This window comes from Equus asinus, chromosome 12 (genome assembly GCF_041296235.1).
Source record: "Equus asinus isolate D_3611 breed Donkey chromosome 12, EquAss-T2T_v2, whole genome shotgun sequence".
NCBI lineage: Eukaryota > Metazoa > Chordata > Mammalia > Perissodactyla > Equidae > Equus > Equus asinus.
In genome coordinates this window covers 49,677,321-49,702,825 of record NC_091801.1, presented here as the reverse complement: position 1 = coordinate 49,702,825, position 25,505 = coordinate 49,677,321, and the positions used below count along the sequence as shown (strand labels likewise).

General features: G+C 39.9%; 1 protein-coding gene across 4 annotated transcripts in view; it reads right to left on the bottom strand.

Moving 5' to 3' along the window:
- Positions 1 to 25,505, bottom strand: part of GRHL2 (grainyhead like transcription factor 2) — a 159,287-nt gene that overhangs the window by 23,251 nt on the left and 110,531 nt on the right. For all 4 annotated transcript variants that reach the window (XM_014829530.3, XM_014829409.3, XM_014829468.3 and 1 more), the window contains exons 9-12: positions 20,936 to 21,094; positions 12,933 to 13,020; positions 12,298 to 12,437; positions 7,697 to 7,728 (exon numbers count right to left, since the gene is read on the bottom strand). In XM_014829530.3, the coding sequence (XP_014685016.1) occupies positions 7,697 to 7,728; positions 12,298 to 12,437; positions 12,933 to 13,020; positions 20,936 to 21,094 (419 nt within the window). The remainder of the gene's footprint in view (positions 1 to 7,696; positions 7,729 to 12,297; positions 12,438 to 12,932; positions 13,021 to 20,935; positions 21,095 to 25,505) is intronic.

Genomic DNA, 25,505 nt, shown 5'->3' with positions numbered 1-25,505 from the left:
ACTATAGTTACGAGCTCAAAAATTGCAAGTAATAATGACTAGGTCAGTAGGACTCAGAAATATTATTTTAAGAAGAAACACAGATATTTCTGTTTCTGCCTAAGATGTTGTAGCTTGTGGCAAACCAATGTTCCAGCCAAGAACAATGTGAAACTTTTCAACTATCTTATTGAAGGTATTGGAGACTGCTGATGAGTCAGTCAGAACTTGAGGTGCTGAGACCTCAAAGAAGAGAACTTGAGAGAGGTGAGCTGATAATCAATGAGCCACTTTTCCCCTAAAAGCGTTTGCCATTTCTTGACTGGGAGTAGAGGATGATAATCCCAGCAGAGGTATATATTAAAGGCAAAGAATTTTGCACGGCTTTCAGCAATCTCATAGTGTTAGAGAAACAGAAATTGGTGTTTAGAACTGCAAAGGTATCCAGGACTTATGATCAAATTTCCAGAGAGTAGGGAAGCAGAGAAACAAAGCAGACACTTTGCAGTATACCTTCTGAGATATTTGCGAAGTTCTTAAGCTAATGGATAAGAGACTAAAAAATTAAGTAGAAAGACCTTGAAAATCACAGAGGGTATTTTGGCAGTCTCCCCATGCTAAGGAGACAAAAATCAGATTTCAGGTCCCACCAAGGAAGAAAGCCCTTGGAAAGTTCCTCAGAGCTACATTCTAGGAGTTAGGATGAAGCAGAGGTAGTCTGAGGCTAATACAAACTGAAACCCAGCTTTGGGTCAGTTCTGTCCCTGACTCGGTTATGGTGATCTGCACTCACTTAGGCTGCACACCAGAGCATAGGAAAAGCCTTCATAAGAGAAAAATATGGTCATCCAGAGCCTCCATAATTTTATTATCATTATTCATCATTCAATCAATGTTTATCAAATATACTAATAAACAGGATAAAGATAAAAATAGACAATAGAAACAGACCCACAGACAATACCCTTATAGCAAGTTATTTGAGCTATCAGATTTGAACTTAAAAATAACCATGATTATTGTGTTCATGAAAATAAATGACAAGACATATAGAACTGAAATCTATTAAAATACAAAAATCAATCAAGTGGAAATCCTAGAACTAAAAAGTGCAATAACTGAAATTAGGATCTCAACAGATGAGTTTAAGAGTAAATTGGACACAGCAGAAGAGAGAATTTGAAAGTTAAGTCAGTAGAAACTATCCAGGCTGAAGCATGGTGAGCAAAGAGGATGGACATTTCAGAAGAAAAACATAAAAAACATAAGGTCACAAAAAAAAGTTCTAATACACATTTAGAGTCTCAAAGGAATGCAGAGAGAGAACAGAGAAGAAGCAATATTTGAAGAGGTAACAGCCGAGAATGTTCTAAAACTGATGAAAGACATCAACCCACAGATTCAATAAGTGCTATAAAATACCAAGCAGGAAAGAAATACCAAAAAAAAAAAAAAAAACCCACATGTAGAAACATCATAATAAAAATTCTGAAAACATAAGAGAAAGAAAATTTTAAAAGCAGCCTACCCCCAAAACAAGAGAGAAGGAAAGAAAGATAGATAGATTACATTTAAAGGAGCAGCAGTAAGGCAGTCAGCTGACTTTTCAACAGAAATAATGGAAACTAAAACTGAAAGAAAGTAACTGCCAACCTGGAATTTGATACCTAGCAAAAATATTCTACAAAAGTGATTGCAAATACAAACATTACCAACAAACAAACAACAAACAATATGAGGGAACTCTTTGCCAAAGTTTCCGTAAAAAAAGAAATGCTAAACAAAGTACTTCAGGCAGTGGGAAGAGGATCCCAAAGAGAAACAGAAATAAAAGACAACAGAAAGGTACATATAGGTTAAATTTATAAAAGGAAGTAAAGCTCAGTTTTAAAAGTTTTAAGTTTAAATCTTCCAATTTGCAAAATGGCAAACTGGTATGCAAGCAAGAATAACTGGTACTAACGTAAGAAACTGATGAAAATCTGTGACTCTGAGGGATAGTAAAAATGATTTTCATTTGCTTAAGTATTTTTAAAAACCTCTCTTGCATATCTGATACAGATTTGACTATTACTGGGTGGGTTTTTAAATGCAATATTTAACAGTAAAAGATAAAAATATATCAATCAAAAAGCAGGTAGGCTTCTTACAACTGCATGTACATCTACAATTATCTCAAAATAAAAAGTTTAATTAAAAACAGAGAGGCAACATTGTGGTAGTCACTTATGGAACTATTTCCAATGTTATGAGAATCAATATTTGTGCCTTGGGATAAAAGTTCTGAGGACAATCCCACATATACAGATTTTAAAAGTGCTGTGTCTCAACTTTGACGGTAGTAGAGAAGAATTACCCTGATAAATGGTGTGAGATAAAAAAACTTGAGTTATGAGAAAGACACTGATGTCAAAGATGAATTGTGAAGAATTTGAGTAAAAGTGTTTCATAAAATGTGACAGATATTTCTAAATGATATGTTATTCTTTAAATGCATGGGTAATTAAGTTAAAGTATCAGCAGATCACTGATTCTTTTGGCTTTATCCATAAAGATTTCTCTATTCAAGTTGGCCCAAAAGCTCTAATTTATGCTTTCATCCTCTCCTTGGGAAGTTGCCCTATATTTGTAACCACCTTATACTCTTGCGTATGTGGTAAAACATAGCCCAGTATACCCCACATTTCATGGTTTGCTTAGCATCCCTGAGAACCTTATTAAAGAAAAGCACTTAGTTCTCTGGGAAATTGCTCCTTTAAGAGAAGTAGTGCAGAATTCTAGATGAATTTTATTTTTTGCTGATGAACACACAGTGAACACTTATTTAGGTTTAATATTATGTTGGTTAAATGCACTCATTGGTGATTGGCTAATAATCTCTAACTTCCCTAAAGGGTATTGAATTCTAGCCAAAGTGTTGGCTTCCACAGAAGATGAGCATCCAGAACCGCCTCTTTTTCTCAGTAACACTGTAACCAAGCTCATGGTTTGGTCTAGCAGCATCTACAGGACCCTCCCTTCTGCAAGAGGAAAGGCAGGGCCCTCTGCTGGAGTCACTCAGAGCCTGATGCGTGAAGTCACCTTGGGGAACTGACTCTCCAAGCTGGTATGGAACCAATCTACAGGGTTGCCCAGCCCAACGTTTGCCTTCTTCTAGCTTTTGTTTTCCTAAAGCCTCAGCCTTTGAGAAGGTTCTACAAGGTGGTCCCACGGGACATAGTGGTGGGCCTTTGAGAACAACCAAGGGGATAAGAGAAACTCTTGGAGAGTATTGAGGTCTGAGGGTCCCAAGCAGCATCCCATGGTGATGGCAGGAACTTACAGGGAAACCACTGTCCTTCAGACACAGGGACACTCAAACTCACAAGGATCCCTGTGCCCCAACGCCGGGGCCACAGAGCTGCTAGGCTTGAAGGGACCTCACAAGAGGCTGGAAGAGGCAGTACCTCAGTGGGGACCAGTGTGGACAGAGGATCAAGGCCAGAAAGGTTTTCTAGGAACTAGAGGTCAGATGGAGATGGAGACCAGATCCCCAGAAGTAATGGAAAAAGAATTTCTCACCATGCATGACATTTGCATATCAATTTACATATTATTTCAAGCAGTTTAAAGCCCTTCCCTCTTCCCTGTAAGAGCCATTCACGAGTCCCTGGTTAAAGGCCTGGGCTGTGAAGAAGATTCTTTCTCTTTGACTCGCTCTTTCCATTCTTCCTCCCTCTCCCTCTTCCATTTCTCAATTAAGTATCATTTATTCAGGGCCTGAAAAGGAATCTTAACAATAAACAGCTGTGATGTTTTTAAAAGCACCTTCCATGTGTCAGGACACTTTATATAATAATGCATATAATAACTATCACGTAGGTAGTGTTATCCCCTAATTTTAGATGAAGAAACTGAGGGTCTAAAAGGTTGTTATATTAAATTACAGGGCTTGTGAGGTGGAGGCCAGATTCAAGTCATGGCTGACTGGCTCTAGAGCAGCGGTTCTTCAACACTGCTGAGCAACAGGAGCACCTGGGGACTTGAAGCGGGTCCCTCTGCCTGAGCTGCACCCCACACCACTTAAATCAAAATTGCTGGGCATGGTACCTGTACGTGAGTGCATTTTAACTCCTCAGGTGATCCCAATGTGCAACAGGAGCCCTGCTGCTGAAAACTGCTGTCCAAAACCCTCTTTCTCTAACTGTTGTATCCCCTGCCTACAAAACAAACTTACACAGGATCTCTCTGTTGATTCCCAAATTCAGCACCAGAAGTTACCCCAAATACTCACTTTACCATGAGATAGGGAGGCAAGAACAAACAAGCGTTCCTCTCTTTGTGCCGTTTAGGCACGTGGCTAATGATTGCTCCCTGTCCCACCTCATCCGAATTTTCTCTAGTTTCTCTCTTTAATTGCATCCAGGTTTGCTGGCACTTTGGGCCAAAAATCTCCCCTACTTATGAACAAGTCTTTGTCTGACCATCACTCCGGCTTTGGAGTTGCTAGAAGAGGGGCTCTGGTGTGCCTTGGCTGGGCTATCTCCTCCAGTTGGTGGATGTGTGAGTGATGCTGTCAAGCACTCAATTAGATGCTTTAATACTAACAGGATTATGCCTAGCAGGGAGAGTGAAGAACTAGTCAGAGACAGTCCTGGTGGAGGCTGTGCCGATACCAGTGAAGGTGGTGCTCCTCAAGGCTAGGCGTGCATGTGCAGTGGTCTCAGATCTGATCCCTTCTGCTGGCTGCACTCATTTGGGCTCGTCACAATCCGAGTCCCATGCTTCAAGGGATGAGACAAAGGCTTGTCAAGGCCAGAAAGCTTCACAGTGAGGGCCTGTCTCTTATGCCTCCTTGGTAGCTTAAGAATTAAGAACTCCTGGGGCTGGCCCCATGGCCCAGTGGTTAAGTTCAGCACACTCTGCTTCAGCAGCCCAAGTTCTTGGGTTCAGTTCCCAGGTGCAGACCTACACCATTCATCAGCCATGCTGTGGCAGCAACCCACATACAAAATAGAAGAAGACTGGCATAGATCTTAGCTCAGGGCAAATCTTCCTCAAGCAAAAAAAGAAAAAGAGGAGGATGGGCAACAGTTGTTAGCTCAGGGTGACTCTTCCTCAGCAAGGAAAAAATAAGAATTAAGACTTAATTCCTGGTAGATCAACAATTAAGAAAGTTAGATGATAGGGCACAACAGCTAAAAGCAGGTGATGGGAACATAGCTAGGCCCAGGTTCAAAAGCTGCCTCTCTCACTTGCCAGCTGTGTGACTTAGAAGAAGCTTCTCAATCTCTTGAAGTTTCAGTCTCCTCATTATAAAGTGGATGTAATTATAGCATCTTCCCCATGGGAATTTTGGGAGAATTCAATGAAATAATGTGTATAAAGCACTTAGTACAGTGCCTAGCCAAAGTATGAGTGAATGTTAATTATTACTTTTACATATAACAATAGCCAGGTCCCTACTATGTATTAACACTGAGGCTCCAAGCCGCCCATATCAGTTCAACGGGACTCGAACTACAAGATGTATAAGAATAAGAGACCCAGGCCTCGGGCCTCATGATTATGCAATAACAGAGTGTAATTCCTACCGGAAGTCCAAGCCAAGAGTTAGAAGTCGGTCAACTGGCCACCTAAATGTTGCCATCTGGCAAGAAGGACAGTTTAGGCTGAGGTGGACTTACAGATGAGGAGGTCTCAGATACTTCTCACTCACAATGCTAAGTTTTTGCAAGAGAATAACCGAATGTTAGTGCAGAAGGGATCCTAAAGATCATCTTATACAAAATCCTCATTTTATAATTGAGGAAACTGAATTCCAGAAGTCAAGGTGTCACCCAAGCCTTCACATAGGTCAGTAGCAGCCCAGGAGTAGAACGTGGGCTTCCTAAGCTCAGAGGCAATGTTCTTTCCATGACGCCACATTGTCCCTTGTAAAATATGTGAATAACAGATTAGAATTGATAGGGCTAATCATTTCTGCTCATTCCAGCCACTGGAAATATATTACCTATGTGCCAAGATAAAAAGAACAATCTAATTAGGTATTTAGAAAATTTAGAACTCAGAATTTAGAGGTCAGATCCCAGACAAGGTTCTGCTCCTAAGCAGCTGGAGAATTATTTGACTCCTTGAAATTCTCTATCCTTTAGGGCAGAGGCTAGCACATTTTTCCTGTAAAGCACCAGATTAGTAACTATTTCTGCTTTCCAGGCTATATGGTCTCTGTCGCAATGACTCAACTGTGCTCTGGTAGCACCAATGCAGCCACAGACAAGACATAACGGAATTCACAGGGCGGTGTTCCAACTCAACTTTATTTATAGACACTTGAATTTCATATAATTTTCATGTGTCATGCAATATTATTATTCTTTTGGATTTTTTCAACCATTTAAAAATGTTTGTGGACAGTACAAAAATAGGTGGTGGGCCTGATTTGGTCCTCAGGCCATAGTTTGCCAACCTCTGCTCTAGGAAATGAGCTCAGCAATATCTGCTCCACTTACTTCACCTTGAAATGTTTCACAAGTAAATATATAAATTACATAAGAATAGGGAAGCCTGGGTTTGACTCTAGTTTGAAAAACAATGATCTAAAAATTTCAGTTATACATGTAAGTCAAACCAAGATTTTAGTCCTATACGTGCAATGTAATGTAGATATTGAAAAATGAATGTAGTTCTAGATTGCTTTAAGAGAAAAATATCATCCAGGTCATAAGAAGAAATTATCGCAGTACAATCTCCAACTTACGTGGTTCAGAACATGTTTACTTCTGAGAGCCAATTTTAAGGAGACTATTAACAGATTTGGTGGTGTCTCCTGGAGGGAGAATTAAGACGTTGAGAGGTAAAACTGTTTTACCAAGAACAGTTGCAGTGAGGAAGGAGATGTTTGAATGAGGAGGAAAGGATGAGACTGATTTAGAGAGCAGAATTACAGCCAATGGGTAGAAGTCAAAAGAAGGTCAACATCAGTTTAACAGATAAAATAACTTTCTGAGAGCTGGAAGCATCCAAAGGTGTAATGAGCTATCTCACACTTCAGAATATCCCTATTCAAGTAGGAGCTGGCTGACCACCTATCAAGGATGTGGTATAGATGTCACACTGCCTAGGAGAGAGTCAGCTAAATGATCTTGAAGGTTCCTTTTGGGCTCTAAAATTCTAGGAGTCTATAAAATGAGTTAATGGATAGAAAGCACAATGCAGAGACTTGATGTGTAAGACAGTGGGAGCCTTTAGTGACCCTGTGTAAACCCTCTCTTACCTACAACCCTAAGTAAGGCCAATGACGAGGTTCTCAGCCTTCCCAGCTCCCATTCAAAGCAACCTCACCACTAGCCCACTAGGCTCACTTCCCAGAGTGAGGGCTTCTGGAGGTGTATGTGGGTGGCAGGCTGTTTCCTTGGCTGTTGCCTCATGCTCAGTTTGATCTTGTGTTGGGGCCAAAGATTTCAGTAACTGGACTATTGGTGAAAAGGCAGAATTGAACAAATGTGTCACTCGGAAAAATACCTAGTTATTCAAAGGCAGATCACAGGAAGGAGAGAGCAATAGAGAGACTTGGAAGGAGAATGGCCTCCCCAGCATTCCTCCCAGACGGAGCCAGCATCAAGCCTTCCTCTCGGCTCTGAACCCACTCCCTGCCCTTGGTCACCCTGTGCTTGAAGAGCCATTTCTACTGCCATGAACTGACTCTGGGTGTTTACGTGAAAGAACCATGACTTACCCTTCTCGTTCATCATCTGTGTTGTAATACACCTGTGGAACAAAACAGTAGACTCACTGTAGGTCAGACACAGAAAATGGAAACGTATCATGTGAGCAACAAATTTTCCTAAGGCCTTACCCTGTCTCTTAAAAAAGACAAGAGACAACCTGTTTAATGATGCTGTGTACGTGTGTGTGTGTGTGTGTGAACAACACTGCGTGTACATGTGTGTGTCTCTAAGGAAATACAACTTTAACCTCCTCACATTCTCGTTAGGGTTAATTCTTAGATTTTACCGAAATAAAATTGGAAATCTGATTATTTCTAGCTCAAGTCAGTCTGATCAGATAACCTGCAGCCCTGAGCCAAATCGTGCTTTTGACATTAAGGAAATATTTTAGCAGGATCTAAAAATCATTGTTTAGAGAGGCTCTGGAGCGAGGCCTGCGAGTAACCAACCCCCTCTGGCCCACAGGTGAGTGACCGCAGACACTATGCTTTGGCAAGGGGAGGGGAGCGAGAGGGTCCTGTGGCCATGTGGCAGTAACCCCAGGGCCCGCTTTATTCCCCAAAGGGGCTTGGGTTACCCTGGCCTCACACAACCAGAAAAACTTGGGAGTCAACTGTCTTCAGGCTGGGGCAGTCACTGAGCTCTGGGAGGTATTCCTGGCCAGAAGGAAGACCTCTGAGAACAGACTTCGTTAGGTAGTCAGCATGGCGGCAGGCAGAATCAGATTTAAAGAAATTACAAAGCATCCTTATTATTTTATAAAACTATAGAAATCCAGAGGGGATCTGCTACGTATGTAAGTCCTTTTCATCCAATTATTTATAAAAATTATCTGCGGGCCTTTCATGAGCTTTGTCTGTGTGTTTCAGAACGATTCTCGTTTGAGTGAAGAACAATACGCAAGTCAGCACCAGACATATTTACATATTAACGTCAACAGTCGCCTCTGGTTCTAGTACACTTCGTCACTGTCCCTGCCCCAGTCGCCTGGGAGAGGAGCATCTGTGCCTAGACTGACACCCTCCCTACAGACTTTCTAAAAGGCTCTTGGTGGTTCCTGGGATGATGCCAAGTCCAGAGGTAGTTAGACAACAAGGCTGCTTAGCTGGAACTCTGTGGGAATGAGTCATTCTAGTCATTAGTTCAGATTTCCACGGGGAACTTTTTCCTCTTAAATTTTGTATGTCTATTGTTGCATTGCATGCTTTGTTTCTTCTTAAACAGAAAACAATGAAGATAAGATGTCTCCTCCCGCGCACCCCGAGTTTCAGTGTAGTGCTGGAGCATCCGTCGTTGTGATGTACTAGAAATGGGACTATCTATTTAGATGTATATGGAGTGAGCCATATAAATGAGGGAGGCTGGGCCATTGCACTGGCCACACAAGTGGATTTTCTGGAAAATGTTCCTGACATGTTGCCGGTTTCTTTCCATGTGGCATAATGCATCTGCCCTGCCTGACCATATGGCAGGGTAACGGATTGCTGTCTGCAAAGCTGACTGGTGACCCGAAGATGGAAACAGCCTTCTCTTATGTATTTTCCTGCCCTCCTGAATGGCCTCTACTACACTGTCCCTATCACTGTCCTTGCATTGTCATTTCTCCTCCTCTCACGTAATGGCCCACTGTTTCTTCCTAGTCAGCTGTAGGGCTCATTGCGCAAATTTAATTTTTAGCGAGTGTTTCGCAAACTTTGAGTGCATAAAAAACATCTGGAGACCTTGTCATAAATGCAAATTCCTGGAACCCCCTTCAGAGATTTTAACTTGAAAGACCGGAAGTGGAACTTGGGAACCTGAATTCTTATCAAGGATTTGGGGGAAGATTGTGTACAAACCACCGGGGAGACTGTTCTTGAGGGTGTGAGGGAGGAGTGATGCCCTCCTCGGGTTCAGGTGCCTGGAGGAAGGCTGACACCTGCAAAGCACACAGCATCCAGACAGACGATGCCTCTGCATCCCACAGCGCCTCCCAAGCTCCCTGTATCACTTGTTTTTAAAGGCATTCCAGACAAAAGCCACAGTGACATCAGGGCTTTAGTGTGAGCAGAGGGAGACTGAGAGGGAGAGAGGGAGATCTCCATAGCGCCTGCACTTTGGGTTCATTCCCTCAGATTAGTTTTTGAAAACTGTCTGACGAATATTCCAACCCACGTGTGAATCAACGAGATAGTGAAGGAGGAGGATGAGTGCGGGCTGACAAGCACTCCCCAGCCACGTCCCTGGGTGACTAGGAATCGCTGTAGCACAGCGCCTCTGCCTTCAGCGTGGCTCAGGGTCTCACTGACTGTCCCGAGCTAAAGCTGTGCAGAGCTGCAACGTGGCTGATTTCAACAAGGCTCGTGCCTGTAGTGGTTACTCAGTTGTCACTATCACTTGCCTTCCTCCCCTACCCACCCCACCCCCATGGTAAAACTAGCCCATCTTTTGACCTGCCACTGCTGGCTCTTGTTTCGCATGTCAAGGTCAGCCAACCTCTGCCCCATGCCCACTTCTAACATGGTGGCACTGCCATCTTCCCTCCTGCCTCTGGACCCAGCTCCCAGACTTCTAGCTCTTCTAAGAAAAGGCAGCCTTTAAAGTCCCAGTCAGCTACTGTGGGAGCTCCTTTCCTTCGGCCAAGCAAGTTGATCAACCACAGAATATTCACGCATTGTTCCAGTGCACAGGAGAGTGTGTTCCTTTGTTGCCGGGAGCTCAGGCAGGCTGTGTCACTGACCCCTTAACTCTGACTCCAAGGCCACAGGGGAAGCCGGAGGGCTCTGCAAGGGAGGTTAAGGCCCCCAGCTAGCAGACCTTAACTTCACCGATGGCCTGGGGTGACACTGATTGGGATGCTTTGCAACCGCTGAAACCGACAAACTGTAAAGACTACACTTTCTGATTCAGCCACAAGCTAGGAGCCCAGCTCAGGATAGGGAGGAGGCAAGAGAGGCCACCAGACAGACAGCCATGAACAGCCAGGCTGGGTCACTTTTCCTCTTAAGATTCATTTACAGCTTTTTATATGTCAGAGAAATCTTGCCAAGAGAACAGGCCAGGCTCTCAGCTTTGACACGGAGCTGAAGCCAGTCATGACAGTAAACAAGAAGAACAATTGAACTCAATTATCTCCTCTTCTGGAAGGTGTGGACCTAGCTTCATAAAATCCCATGGGCAAAGACTACATTTACATGGGGTAAATATACAATCACCACCATGTTCTTGGGAGTTAAAAAATAAATAAAATTAGGTACTGGCCCTCATATCTTCATAAATCTTAACATTCTTCCTTTCCCCTTTGTGTCCTTGTTCCTATCAAACAAGTAAGACAAGATGGGAACGCTAAGTTAATTTTTAGTGGAATGCACCCTAAGAAAAATCTATGGGTATTTTGTTAGCATTTTGCGTCATTAAAAGCAATAAAAAGGCCCTCATTGTCTGACTGCTTTGTCTCATACATACAATGAAATAACACAAGGGGACAAAATATTCTCAAGAAAGAGAAAGTGAAGCCAATGATGATTTCTCTTCCTAGACTAAGGTCAATGCCAAGGAGTGTCTGAACACTTAGAATGGAAAAAAACCTTCAGTACATCCTAAGCATGCCTCTACTTCTCAGCACAGACCTTTCCTCAAAGGACTTTGGGTTTAAAGGAAAACTAACCGACACCAGATTCACTAGAATCCAGTTGGTTTGGTGAAAGACAATTCTGGCTAACGCTAGCGAAGTGATTATTATTTTTTCTTTTTTTCATGCAACTTTAATTTATCCCATAAAATAAGTGATAATAAAGATATTATAAAAAGAAAAAATCACCCACATCTCATAGCCCTGCTCATCAAGTGTTATAATTTTTCTTGTCTCCTTCAAGTCCAGATATATAGTTGGAATCACTGTATAGGACAAATGGGTATTCTACTTTTTATTCACTCAGCATCATCATAACTATTTCCCATGTTGCTACATAGTTTCCATAATTAGCATTTTAGTGACCACATAACATTTCATCAACGTGAGCTACCATAATGAGTTAATTATTGGACATTTATCTTACTCAACATTAGCTCTTTCATTTCACTTGTAGACACACCTAACAGACAGGAATTGTTTTTTAAAAGGCTTGTCTGCAACCTCACTTTTCTCTTGGTATGAAGTGATTTACCTATTCAATGAGAACTGTTAATTTACTAAGGGAAAAATTGTTGTTGGTAGAGTTTTATTTAGTCACAGAATTTTTCCTGTTGTGCAACTTTAGTAAATTATAGGCACAGTTTCATTTCTCACCATTAGGTGGAGCTCTACTGCATCAGGCTAATCCACATGACAAAATCAACAGAACAAAACTTTTTAGAGGTTATCAGCCTTCTTAGTTTCTTCCTCTTTCACTGCTTTGTAAACATATCACTAATATCAGCTCACTCTCTCCTTCCCCTTAGTAAGTCGGTTTCTTCTCCTGAGACATTCCTTTCTATAAAAATCCATTTTCTGTAGGGAATGACTGACTCTTTGTCAAAGGCACGGAGTGGGTTTTCGTTTTAAGGTCAACACTGCCTGAAGTGATTCTGTCTTAAGGCTCTACCAGCCCCACAGATGGATGGCAGGCGGATGTTAGCAGGTAGGTCATACCTGTCCTGTCCTCTGCAGGTTTGCAAAGTGAACATCGGGGATGAAGAGGACCGGCTGCGAGTGCAGGTCAGGCATCGTTTTGAAGTAAGTGATGTCACTCTTCTTCTGTAAAGGTATCGCTGCCAACTTCCCATCAGAGGCTGGACATGATCACAAAACCCATAAACGAGAGGGTTATACGTGACTAAGAACTCACAACTGTAAGCCCTAGTCTTGGCTAAACGTGATGATTTTCTCCTATGAAGCTTTCCAAATGCCCTGGATGTGAACACACTTCCAAAGGCCCCCATCTCCCATTGCCAAACCAAGAGAAAGAGCTCAGACTCTGAGTGAGGGATCCTGAGGCAGAGCTCTGGTCCCCTCACACCCTCCTGTCCCTGTCTGTGCCCTGGATGCCTTGTCTGCAAAAGGAGAATGTTGGTCTCCATGATTATGAGAAAGTCCCTCCTAGCTCAAACATCCTGTCCTGTGATCATTTATTCTATTTGTTTTTCACAGGGACAATTCACCCCATCTCTACTACTAGGGAGAAGCAAGCCATCGCTTCCATATCTGTCGTTTCATCTGCAACCCTTCTCTCCACCTATTCCCCCAGTGGCCCTCGCTGGCGCCCACCCCTCCCCAGCGACACTCACAGTTGTTGCACTGGGTTTGGGAGGCCTGGCCTTTCCCCTTCTTCCTGTTCTGCTTCCTCTCTTCATCTCGGATTTTTCTTTCTGCTCCCTGACAAGGAAAAACAAATACAGACAATGCCAGACATGTTATCAGAGCACGCAAAAATACTGCCCGCACACAAGTCACAGGCATATGAAACAAAACAAGGTGAGCAGGAGAGTGGGCAGCCCCATTTCCATCCCCCTCAGCAGGGTCGGGCCCCGGTTCTAAAAGCTGAGACTGATCATTAGTCCAGACCCTCTCTCTGACCTCCAAGTGATTCGACTTCTCCCAGATTTCCCCCTCTTTTCATGTCTTGCTTATTTAAACAACATCAATTTTGAATCCATACAGAAAGACGAGACGCAGTTCCCTATCCCAGTGAAGCCAGTTAAGTAACTTCAGTGATTATAATAAAATGTCCTAAGATGAAGCACCAGCCTGCTAACATTATCCTTCGGCACAGAGAGGGCATTAAAGTTGAGTGTGCTTTCCTGGTAAAACTTTTCCTTTGCTTGTTGTTATGGAACTTTTAAAAGTCATTACAGTAGCAGAAATGCAGGAGGGCATAAGGCAACGACACAACGTGTAAGATCACTTTGTACATATAAGCAGGATTTTTGTTTTTGTTTTAAAATGTTCGCACGTTCTTGGAGATGGTGCTCATTCAACCAAATAGAAAGAAGTTTGGTCTATCCTTTTCCTTTTTGCTCCTCTGTTCCTTGTAATCCGACCTTTTCACTGGCTTCTCTTGCCAAATACCATCCTGTGTAACCAGCTGACCATCACCTATCTCTCTTTCCTTCTTGGCCTTCAAGATTCCCTGATTATCTTCTTCTCTCTTTGGTCTCTCTTCTATGTCAGCTTTGCTCACTTATTCTCCTTTTCTCACTCCCCAAATACAGATGTTCCAACAGTTTCCTTTTCTTCTCTCTCTCCATTCTTGCTGCAGAAGAATTCATCTGCATCCGGGTTTCTATGAGGCTCTAGACAGGTGACATCCAGATAGACACTCTCAGCCTAAACTCTTCTCCTAGGTTTCAGATCCACATTCATAGTCCCTGCCCTTTGTGGCAGCATCTTTAAGGAGCAGTGAGGCATGGACTGGCCAGCAACCTCTAACCCTTTAGAAACTGGCCTTAAGTCATGACACACAAAAGGGATAGATGTGACAATATAAAAATATAATCCTTATGTTATATACACAAAAAAAATTGATTAAAAGGCAAAGAACAAATTGGTGAAAATACATGCAATAAAATATCATATGGCACATTAAATCCTTAATATGTGATTCAAATTAAAAAAACAACTAATATATCAATAGAATATGGACAAGAGTCATGAATATGCGATTCACAGGATTATGCACATACAAAGGGAGTAGTTATTTTACAGTGCTTCACTTTTAAGTTTTGAATTTTCATTGATACTTATAAACTATGGAAATTCATAGCTGAGGGAGTTAAAATATAGAAATACTTCTTTTGGAAGTCTCTTCAACATATATTAAGGTTTTATAGAATTTTTGTGTCTAGATAACATAATATTTTCAAAAAATAGTGTTAAATATACAGATATCATTTTGTTCAAATGGGTGTAAAATATAAGCAAAAGCCTCCTATTAGTAATTTTTTCTTGGGTCCAATAAGACATTTTTCTATGTATTTGGAGTTCTGTACAATAGAGTATTTAATATAAATAGAAATGTGGAACTTGCCTACCTATATAAATTGTAACGCACCCAAGACACACTCCAAGGTTTGTCAAGTAATTTTATTTCTAAATTAGTGCTTCATTTTGTACTATTTCTATGAGGAAAAGGTATGGAATTAATCTGTTTCAAGATTTATACATATTCAATGGCAATTTTGGGGAAATAAAGTCACCTGCTTATTAACATAACATAAAGTGGCTCTCCATAGAGCCTCGTCTTGGTGCCACATCTATATAAGAAATGTCCTGCCCAGATACCAGCGTGACTATGCAATTCTGATAGATTCTCTTAGAACCACAGTTCTCATTTCTAACATAAAGCTTTGACTTCACAATGACCCAGGGAGGCTCTGATAAGTTGGATTAGATGGAGAAGGCTTCCTTGAACATGACCTTCCAAGAATTCCTTTCCTTCCTTTGATTATTCATGACCTGAAGCTTCTAGAAATTATTCTTTCTACTCTTATTAAAGTGCAAAAAAGTCTAGTTCTTTCAGGAGACTATGATTTGCTACAAATACAAAATTTATCATTTGAAAATAATCTTTCCTGCTAAATGTTCAGTTCGCAGAGTTAATTTGAAAAGTAAGCCTGAAGATTTCCTGATTATATTGTGATCACTTAACCACCTCTTGAGAGGTGATGGCTATCTTTGCTTTTCATTTGACACTTCAATTGTTTCTCTTAAATGTATCTTAAGAATTTGGCTTTAACCTGTTTAAAGTTAACTAAGGTACCAAGGGGGTGGTTTGGAGGAGTACCTTTAGCTTTTCATAATTTTCAACAGTCATTTCCTCCAAAATCATTCCAAACAAGAATTAATAGAGAAAACCATCTATTTAAAAAAAATGTGGCTTTATTTCTCAAGTTTTGCACACTATAATATAGTTACTGTTTACATTAATATAATTCTTGTTTTTTGTGAAAGATAATGAAGAAATTAAATATAGATATAAAGGTACAGACATAGATATTGATATAGATATATAGACAGATCCTAAATTTTTTTAATGCATAAACATACGTATTTCAATAGAAGTATTGTATCAAAAAAAATTAGTGAAGGTCTTTATTTTCATCTGTAATCTCACCACTGTATTAGTTAGAAATCAAGCTGGAGAACTGTAAATAATGCAGAATTCTATCATTGAAGACTCTCAACTGTGATTGAGAAACTTACAGATTTAAAATGGAATAGCTCTTAATTCTTTTGCTTTAGAGGATAATTCAAATTAATCATTTACACATCCATTTGAAAAGTGCAAAAATTAAACTTTTTCTCTATTTAATCTCCCAGGAGTGAGTTTTGCCTGGGTTTTGAAATTAGAGCTGCAAATAAGATGACAAATTACAGCAAAAGATTTTGTATCTAGCCTATTAGAAAAGTTAGTAGTAGCTAAGGTTAAGATACCCTGTTCGACATTTCTTCCTCTTGCGTTTCCTGACCCTCAACATCAGGATATATAAATTAAAAACCACCCACTGGAAACTCTTTACATCTCTAGTTTCTTAAGAGTCCCTCTCAATCTAGGGCACAGATGAACAACAGTATAACACTCTCGATTCATTCTGCATCTTTGTTTTGTTTTGAATATTTATCACATCAACACCGTAGAAAAAGATTACATGAGCATCCCTTAAGTCCTCTCTTTCCCACTTTCAATTCCAACTTTGACATAAAGCAAATGGATTCCCCAGCGCCTCCACCCCGTTCTTCCCTCCCTTTCTCCTTGCCGCTAATCTTATGCCTCACTTCCAAGAAGGAGATTGAAGGAAGGGGATTCTACAATCGCCCTTAAAATATCTGGAATAAAGTAAGGGAATTCAAATTGTTTGAATGCTCTCTCACTGTACTTTAATAACACCATGCTGGGGGCCGGCCCTGTGGCCGAGGGGTTAAGTTCACGTGCTCTACTTCAGCGGCACGGGGCTCACGGATTAGGATCCTGGGCGGGGACCTACACACTGTTCATCAAGCCATGCTGTGGTGGCGTCCCACATAGAAGAACTAGAAGGACTTACAACTAGGATCTACAACTATGTACTGGGGCTTTGGGGAGAAAAAAAAAGAGGAAGATTGACAACAGATGTTAGCTCAGGGCCAATCTTCCTCACCAAAAAGAAAAAATAGGGGCCCGGCCTCGTGGCTGAGTGCTTAAGTTCGCGCACTCTGCTTTGCTGGCCCAGGGTTTCACTGGCTTGGACCCTGGGCGCAGACATGGCGCTGCTCATCAAGCCATGCTGAGGCGGCATCCCACATGCCACTACTAGAAGGACCCACAACTAAAAGTACACAGCTATGTACTGGGGGGCTTTAGGGAGAAAAAGGAAATAAAATCTTAAAAAAAAAAAATAGGTAGGAAAATCATAAAAAAAAAATACCATGCAGTACGCCATTTGAAAATGTTTTCTTAATGTTTAATATACCAAATTAAAGATATAAGCCAAATGTTTCGTTTTGTTTTTAAAGGCTACCTTGGCTGTTTGTTGAGGTTTTGAATCGTCAGTTGTCACTTTGGTATTTTATGTATAAAGTTATTTATCAATTCAAGGAGTTTGAGTTTAGAATCAGACCTGTATTTGCATCCCACTACTCTACTTTATTATCATGGCACTCCGGGCAAGTGACCTGTGCTCGTTGACCCAGTGTTTCCTCATCCACACAACAACTGTGTCTATGGACTTAACCAGCCTCTGTACTGCCGACTTGTCTGAGAGTGCTGTACGGCTCTGACAGCTGGAGGATTGGCACTAACTGAAATCGTCACAACCTGAAGGGCTATTGTGATTTTGGAGACATTTACCACTCTGCTGCATGTCCCTACACTGCAGTGCAGTTCTACTTAATGTGTCCTTCTTTCTTATTGTGACCATCTCTGCTATATGTTCACAGAAGCCCACTTCTCCCTACATTTACTCTATCACTGTTAAACCAGAACTTCCAGACATTTTAATGGCACGGCAGACCTTTGATACAACTGACTGCAGTACCTTTAAGAGTGCTGGGCAATATTGAATTAGCCACTGACCTCTTTTTCCCCTTTCTCTCCTCTCCCCAGGATCTAATCTGAAGTCATATCCTTTCACATCCAGGGAATACCTATAAGCAATTAGCCAGCTTATTCTATTTTTCATATTCTCTCCCCATCCTCTCCAATTTTTAAATAATTGTACTGTGTCTACACTGTCAGACCATATAATATTGCCATTACTGTCTCTCCCATCATTTAGAATTAGATCTATAGGGAAATATGTACTTATTGCTCACCGTTGGTCCTTTTATCAATGTCTTTATAGCCATATTGGTTGTCTAAAGTTTGTTCTCTACTAGATTCCCCAAGAAAGAATAGTCCCTGGATTTTTGTTTGTTTGTTTTTTGTGGGATTATTTATTTATTTGGTGGTTTGTTTGTTTTGTTTTTGCCTGTAGTCTTTACACTTGAAAGTCACTTTGGCTGGATATAAAAACCTTGGCTCACATTTACTTTACGTGATTACTTTAAATAGCATTGTCTTCTGACAAGGCGCTGCTGTTGAAAAGTTTGATAGAAGTTTCCTCATCAGTCACTTATTATTTATTTTATTCTATTTTACTTAGATGCCCAAAGAATATTTTTCTTTTTGTTAAAGTCCAATAGCTTAACAATTTGGAATTGGCTATCCTGGGTCAATTTTCCCAAGTGTGTGGTAGGCTGTTTAAATATGTATACTTTCTATTGTAAATTTTCCTGATTTACTGTTTTTAGCGTTTGTTCTGTTCCACTGTTTTGGCTTTCTTCCTCAAAGATTCCTATTATACGTATATTGGATCTTCTTTATCTCTCTTCTATGTCTATTATTTTCTTTCACATCTCTTTCTTCATTTCTTCCGATTTTAAAAATTTTGCTCTTTCCAACTTGTATTTCTCTTAAGGCATCACCTCTTAAATTTATTCACTCTTGTGTTGCTTCTAGTGTAGTCTTTACTTCTGAAATATTTTAATCTTTAATCTTTATTTCTAAATTTTTTCCTGAATTCTATCACATCTTTTTTAAATCACTCCATTCTCCAAAATTCTCATGTCTGAATTTTTTAAATTGTGATTTATGTTGATCTTCATAACTTCTATGATTTTCTTAATTTCATTAGCTCATTTTGGAACATTAAGCTACAGCTTTCACCTATTTTGTGGGTATGTCTTTCCAGCAGGCATCCATTGTCCAAAGGGAAGTTAGTCTGATCTTAATCTCTTTTTTCATGAAACATTTTATGAGAGTCAACTGTTTTTCTTTTCTCTTGGTCATTTTTAAGTGAAATGAGAGCACCAAGACAGTTCTTCTAGCTTCATGGCTCTCCTGCTCCCGGTGTGTTCACAAAGTGATAAAAGAAAATGGTCTTGTATTTCCTGAAATCTGTCTACTCCGTATCCTTTCCCATCTTTCTTTTTATTTGAAACTTCTCTTTCCCTTGCACTTATTTTTTTTTTTTTTTGGTCCATCTCAATTTTCCAGAGTTCATAGAGCCCAAAACACTCCAATGTTATGTCCCTTTGCATCCAGCAACAAACTGAAGTCTGCTGAAACCATACCCTCCCACCTCAGTTTCACATACTGTCCTCAGATGGCCCACTTCACTTTCCAGTGAGAACCTTGAGGCAATTTTATAGGTTTCCTTTTCTTTGGTCATCAAGTGGCTCCACTGCTTTCCCTCAAGACACTGATATCACACAGGTCTTGAAATTGTTGATTCTTAGTCCCATTCATATTTGGGATTGGTAAGGGTCTCTTGTCACATAATCATGGGATTTTAAGCTTTGTTATTCTAATTGCTCTGTCTCTTATGATGGGATTCAGGGAAATTAAAAAATTACACTTCCTCCTGAGTTCATGTTTACTAATGAACTTATTTATTTTTTTACTTTTTATTAAGATCATGATAGTTTACAACCTTGTGAAATTTCAGTTGTACATTATTGTCAGTCATGTTGTAGGTGCACCACTTCACCCTTTGTCCCCACCCTCCCAAGCCCGCTTTCCCCTAGTAACCACCAATCAGTTCTCTCTGTCTACATGTTTAACTTCCGCCTAAGAATGGAGTTATACAGAGTTTGTCTTTATCTGACTTATTTCACTTAACATAATACCCCCAAGGTCCATCTAAGTTGTTGTGAATGAGACGATTTTATCCTTTTTTATGGCTGAGTAGTATTCCATTGTATATATATACCATATCTTCTTTATCCAATCATCAGTTGATGGGCACTTAGGTTGCCTCCACGTCTTTGCTATTGTAAATAATGCTGCAATGAACATTGGGGTGCATCAGACTTTTGGAATGCTGATTTCAAGTTCTTTGTATAGACACCCAGTAGTGGGATGGCTGGGTCCTATGTATTTCTATTTTTAATTTTTTGAGAAATCACCATACTGTTTTCCATAGTGGCTGCACCAGTTTGCATTCCTACCAACAGTGTATGAGGGTTCCTTTTTCTCCACAACCTCTCCAACATTTGTCACTTTTTGTTTTGGTTATTTTTGCCATTCTAACAGGTGTAAGGTGATATCTTAGTGTAGTTTTGATTTGCATTTCACTGATGATTAGTGATGATGAGCATCTTTTCATGTGTCTATTGGCCATCCATATATTTTCTTTGGAGAAATGTCTGTTCATGTCCCCTGCCGTTTTTTGAACGGGTTGTTTGATTTTTTGTTGTTGAGCTGTGTGAGTTCTTTATATATTATGGAGATTAACTCTTTGTCAGATATATAACTTGTAAATATTTTTTCCCAATTAGTGGGTTGGTTTTTTGTTTAATCCTGTTTTCCCTTGCCTTGAAGAAGCTCTTTAGTCTGATGAAGTCCCATTTGTTTACACTAATGAACTTATTTTATAGGTGCCTGTTCCATCCCAAAAGCTCTAGATGAGGCTCCATTTAACCCATAAAATAATAAAGGTTATATTGATATGTTCTGGGACAGGATCTATACCCAATAAAAACTGTGAATCTATTATATCATTTACTTAAGTGAATTAGACTTATAGCACAGTGCAATGTCAATCAGTCATTAAATTAGTTGTAAAAAAGATTGACTAAAAAGCAAAATTTAGTTGACTGATGACTCCCTAGATATCTAATAGGAATTGAAAACAAAAGATCACTACTCCCACTGTGATTGATAAGGTGATTATTTTGACACCACTAGACAAGAAAAGGTGACAAGGAGAAATGTCATTAAAAGTAATATCTATTAATAAAGATACCTTTATGACAAACTGTCATCTTTACTCACTTTATCACAGAAGACCTTGATCTGGCAATAAGCTCTATGAATGGGTTTATTGCTACGATTATTATAACTGTATGTATCAATCTGAATCATCAAAGGAAGTCCTTTCACCCCTTTTTGGGAGGAGAAATCTGTACTCAGGCAATTGACGGTGATGAAAATCTGAGGGAGGGAGAAAAAAAGGAAAAAATTCACAAGTCACCATAGAAAGGATCTATAAACACAACATAAGCCTTAGAGTTGAAATCAAGATACTAAATAAATCTATAGGGATAACGCAAGAATATTTGGATATTCTCACATAAAAATATGTTGAGCATAGAAAATGATATATAATACATAATTATAAATTTATAAAAATTTTTGCTTTCATATTTAATCTTGAAACAGACAATTAACATTACTTTCCTTAAAGTATATCAGCAAAATCTTACTTATTTTTCAAACATGCATAAGTTAACCAGGTAAAACACTGTCTCCTCAAGATATTAAAGCTGTCACCTCTAACGGTTATAGCAATTTCTCTAATCTCTGACCTGAGAGATAAAGAAGAACAACAACAACTCAAGAACACCTTCTCTGAAACCTAGTTATTTGTTTACACATCTGTCTCTTCTAATTGACCATGAAGTAGGAGATTTGAGACCATTTATTATTTTTGTATTACTGGTACTTAACATAGTGCCTGGTGGAAAACAGACATTTAATAAACATTTGATGACTGAATCAATGCACTTATCTGCAGAAAGCACGCTAGATTAAGAGTCAAAAGCCCCAGGTTTCAGCCCCGGCTCTAACATTAACCAGCCAAGAGACCTCAGGCGAGTCACTTACTGTCCTTGGTTTTCAATTTTCCCTTTATATCATTTTTTAAATCCCTCCCTGCAGAACAGAATGCAAATACTAACACAACTCCCTGTTAGTGAAAAAGCAAAAGGGGAGCCGATGTAGGTAAGACACGGACCAGGAGGAGGAAATGTGGTAAAGGTACCGGCATCCTCATCTTACAACACGGGCTTCCAGAGACACAACAGAAACGACACGAATCCCCAAACTGGAAACTCAAGTAAGTTATTAAAGATTATAGCACTGACCAACAGAAAAACTAAGAATAGTAATTTTATTATACAATATTGGGAGGAATAGAGGGAGGAGAATAAATGACTAAACTTATCCTCATTTGGCATAGTGGGTAGATGTCAATACACACCATTTAAAGTTGACTTATCTAGGAATAGAGATGTGAGTGCAGCACCTAGATTTATGTGGTAAGCACAAGAATAGCATGAGGCACTCTCTGGGGAAAACTGGGCATACTATAACACACTCTCGGTACTATTTTCATTTGCTACCACGTGTATTATTTTTATTTAATATAAAACTTTAAATCACTCACTGTTTTCAAATGTCACAATTATGTATCCTGAAAGCCATTTCCTCAGATATGTCGTCTGACCCTTGTTTTATTTGGTCCCTTGAAATTTTCATTCACCCTCAAACCCTTGACCTGAAACCTTTCACATCCCGGTATCCACAGAGAACAGCCCTGCAGAAAGCAAAGAGCCACGGCCAAGAGCTGCATTTTAAAGGGCATTTGATTTTTGATTTAACTACCAGGCCTGATCTACTTCATTTCAAGCCCTATAGGCTTTTGGTAACTTATACAATGAAGTATCTCATTGTTAGTGCTATGTCTATATAAAGATCATTTTCAATTTAATTTTTGAGCCCTTTACTTTGCAATGAGAAACATTAGCAAGGCACCACACCAATAGCAGTCAAGGCCAGATGACAGGTCTTAGTGACATGCTAATTGCAACAAGCTTGTGCACTGTGCTGCAGGCTCTCACTTTTCCAGCCACCATCTGAAAACAAGTACCTAAAGATGTGACCACAGATACATTCATTTATTCATTCATTCATTCTATAAACATCAGCACAAACCCACAGTGGGTCAAATACAACAAGAGACACTGAGGACAGAGAAGGAAGTGAGACCCCAAACTCACAGAGCTGACAGTCCAAGGGGAAGAAAGATGAGTAGCAGCAATGACCAACACACGGTGGCCGGGGCTCTCCAAAGAGAGACGTATATTCAGAGGCCGTGAGAACACAGAATAGAGCACTGAGCTTGGAGGACACAAGTGAAATACAAAACCCACACAGACACTGGGATAAGACCAGGGATTCCAGAAATACTTGCTCATCTTTAGGAAAGGTAAAGACTGACTAAAGACACAAACGTCAAATGATGGAGGGGAGCTGAGGATAAAGACCACAGAAAGAACACGCCGTGCCTGTTTCTCCTCCTGAACTTCCAGGGTAGAAGTAGACAAAAAATGTTGTCTACTGCTCCTGGAGATGCCCTAACTGCAGAGAACATTCATTCAGGTCACAAATATCTTTAAATACCTACCAGTCCCTGAAACTGTGCTAAGCACCAGCGCAGGTGCACGAACCATGGTCCTGTAATCACGGAAGTCAGAGGCTGGATGGGGAGAGAGATATCATGGCGGTGCCCTAAAGCTTACAATAACTTCATCAAACACTGATCTTTAGGTCAAAAAATAAAAGCATTTTTTCCTAGGGAAACTTGACTTCTTTTATTGTTATTGTTATGACCAAGAATGGGGTTATCTTGGCCAGAATGTATAAATACATCTTTATGTCAGCAAATCAAATGATCACTCTGGTGAGCTATGCAGTTGTCCATATTTTTGGTCCTGTATTTCATATAGAAATCTTCCCGCTGGTGGCTGTAATCCACGAGGACCTCAACCCAGACCAGTTTTTTTCCACTTCCTCATAAAGCCTATCTAGTACTGCAGAAGCCAGAAGAGAAAAGAGCTCTGATGAAAACTTCCTAAGCTATTCGGATTCACAGTTGGCTCACTGATTTATCCACACATCACACAGAGTGGACATATACTCAGATATGCAGGAAGCAATATTAATTGTAGCCTTGATAGCTCTGGGTCTCAACTGGAGAGTCGGGCTGATGGAATGTGTATGTTTACAGGGGCCACTTGAGTAGGGCAGATCCACTGAAATAACAGCTGCTTACTAGCAATACACTACAATAAATAGACTAAATCCTCCTTGGAGGAGCTTAACAATCAGCCATCCTGTGGACAAGGTCTTTAAAGGTCAAATGAGCTACAATACACTAGACTCCACCAGGAGACACTAAGACTAGAGAAAGGTCCCTTAGCAGGTCAAATGGGCTCCCTGATTCATGGCATCCTGATTCTATAAAAAGTAGATGAGAATCTGCCTTCTCTGTTCCCTGGTGTTGGCAGCTCCCAGAGTTATCCTAACAGGCAAGGATTTTAAAACAGGGTTGGCACCACTTTCCTCCTGCCTGGCTGCCTATGGTATCGGTCTGATGGTATCAACCACAGTCTCGCTGTGATGCACTCAAAACTCAAATGGTTGAACTTTAACAGCAATTGGAGGGGTTGGGAAGGCGTAGAAAGACATTAGCTAAAACCTTAGCTTGGGAACCGAGAAGCATTAATTTGTTTCATCTTGCAAACCCAACCATGTCCCAGCTCCATGCACAGCAGGGAAACATGAGAGCAAATTTCTTAGAAGTTTATCTACAAAGCGCTGTTTGCAAATGTGTATTACAGAAGCTTAGAGAAAGGTATGCTTTCCCGAACCAAATGTTCATCCACATGTCAGGCACAGAAAGTTCTTTTTAACTTCAGTAAGAGTCCTGATTATGTAAACAGCATATAAATACTGTAAACAATTGGTCCATCATCCAAGAGTTACAAATGTTACATATGGTCATATAATATTTTCAAAACCTCAGTTACTTGTTTTTCTATAATTCTAACAGTACATAACTTATTGTTTAGAAAAAGATTCATTAAATCAGGTGTATCCAGGCAGATAATATATATAATTTTAATTTTGTCATTAGTTCAAAGATTGATTCAGATAGAAGGATTGTTTCTAAATGTACCAAGACCTTTCCAGAAATAGAGGCAGTCTCATGACAACTGACATTTTTTTAATTAAATTGCTTTTTTATATATGAAGTGCAATGCCCATTTGTAGTTCCTACACAAGACAAGAGACTTTACCCAGATTATAACACCTCTCAGTTGTTCACTCTGTGTGCAGTAAGATTATTAAAATAAACACAGATCAATGCACTTTAGAATTGCTACATTAACTTGATTATTAATTCCCAAGATTTTTCTGAGAGCTTGCCATTAAAATAAATGGGATAATCTTTGATTTACAAAGCAATTTGGGATTTGAAAAATCATAATGCCTATGATTTGACGGGAAGTATTTATTTCCTCTTTAAACAATTGTATTTTGCATTTTCAAAAAGATCTTTCTGATTAAAGACTAAGAAAGCTATTTATTTCCTAAGGTTGAGACTCCAAAGAGCTCTTTCCCAAGAAATTGCACATGCATTAGCCTCCAAATTACAGGGACATGACACATCAAGAAACCAGCATTTTTACTCTAAAACACAAACAATATATAAATACATAAAAGTGCTCTTGCCAATTTCCCTAATCTGTTTTCTTCTTGGTTCTTGGAATTATTAAAG